We start from the raw sequence: 956 nt of genomic DNA, 5'->3' as shown, positions 1-956 counted from the left end.
ATATATATATGATTTCATATTTTGCGATGCGTACCTTTAAGATCAGCACAGTTTACTGCCAATAATATAAAATTAAATGCTGTCTGCACATGTAAGAACAGATTTTTTCGTCCCCCTAGGACGATAAGATTATTTTTGAAATATTGCATATTTTTTGGGTGAATTAGTATGAAAAGGGATACATATTTTCCATTTAAGGCCTACAAAACAAACAATGCTTCATGCATTAAACAATTCACATGAGGAACCAAACTGGATAAATAAATACACAAACAACCAGGCATTTAAAAGTCAAATATGTCAAACAACAAAAGGAACCACGGCTGGACTGACATCATCACGAGTGTGTGCCTCACCTGTTCGGCCTGCTGTGTTCTCGGGATTTCCGTTCACGTGTTTGTTGTCCAGCGACTCCTGGATGTTGCCATTGCACTCCGCCTCGTCGCGTCCGTCTGCCTCGGAACGCATCACCGGCTCGGCGTTCAAACACACGAATTGATCGCCGTTCTCCACCTTCACGAAGCCCACGCTGTCGACAATGCGCCCCAGCACCTCACAACCCAGCCCTCCGTTTGACTGGTCATCGCAGCCAGGCAGTGACACGAAATGATCGATCAGCTCCATCTGTCGGACCCTCCCTCCTCTCTCTAGCAGGAACTCCTGCACGGCTTGCTCCGTGCACTTGGACGCCATCTTCATCCCGGATAACTAAAAAAAAATGTCTCAATTATCAGATTTGCAAAATAAACTCACGGCCATGCTCATTTACTGTCACAGCGGATGACAGCATCTTCTCTTCCTCCTCCGTCTCTCCTCCATTGGGGGGAAGAGATGTGTCGAGGCCTGGACGATAGGGGACGCCCGAGAGCCTGAAAGAGTTGTGTTGCATTTGCTTGCTACTCTGAAAATCAGACTTCTGAGAACTAGTGAAAATTAACCACAGAATAAACTAAAAT

The 956-nt window shown here is 45.5% G+C and overlaps 1 protein-coding gene across 1 annotated transcript; it reads right to left on the bottom strand.

Moving 5' to 3' along the window:
- Positions 1 to 356: 356 nt before the first annotated feature.
- Positions 357 to 940, bottom strand: LOC106512443 (uncharacterized; the record flags this gene model as incomplete). The annotated part of the gene is given in 1 exon segment (XM_014001061.1): positions 357 to 940. A coding segment is annotated over 1 exon segment (343 nt), but the record flags the coding sequence as incomplete, so codon positions are not given.
- Positions 941 to 956: the final 16 nt, after the last annotated feature.

The sequence above is a fragment of the Austrofundulus limnaeus genome, unplaced genomic scaffold (assembly GCF_001266775.1).
Source record: "Austrofundulus limnaeus strain Quisiro unplaced genomic scaffold, Austrofundulus_limnaeus-1.0 Scaffold6900, whole genome shotgun sequence".
In the NCBI taxonomy this organism is placed as follows: Eukaryota; Metazoa; Chordata; class Actinopteri; order Cyprinodontiformes; family Rivulidae; genus Austrofundulus; species Austrofundulus limnaeus.
Note: the sequence above shows the minus strand (reverse complement) of the source record. Positions and strands in the feature narration are given on the sequence as shown.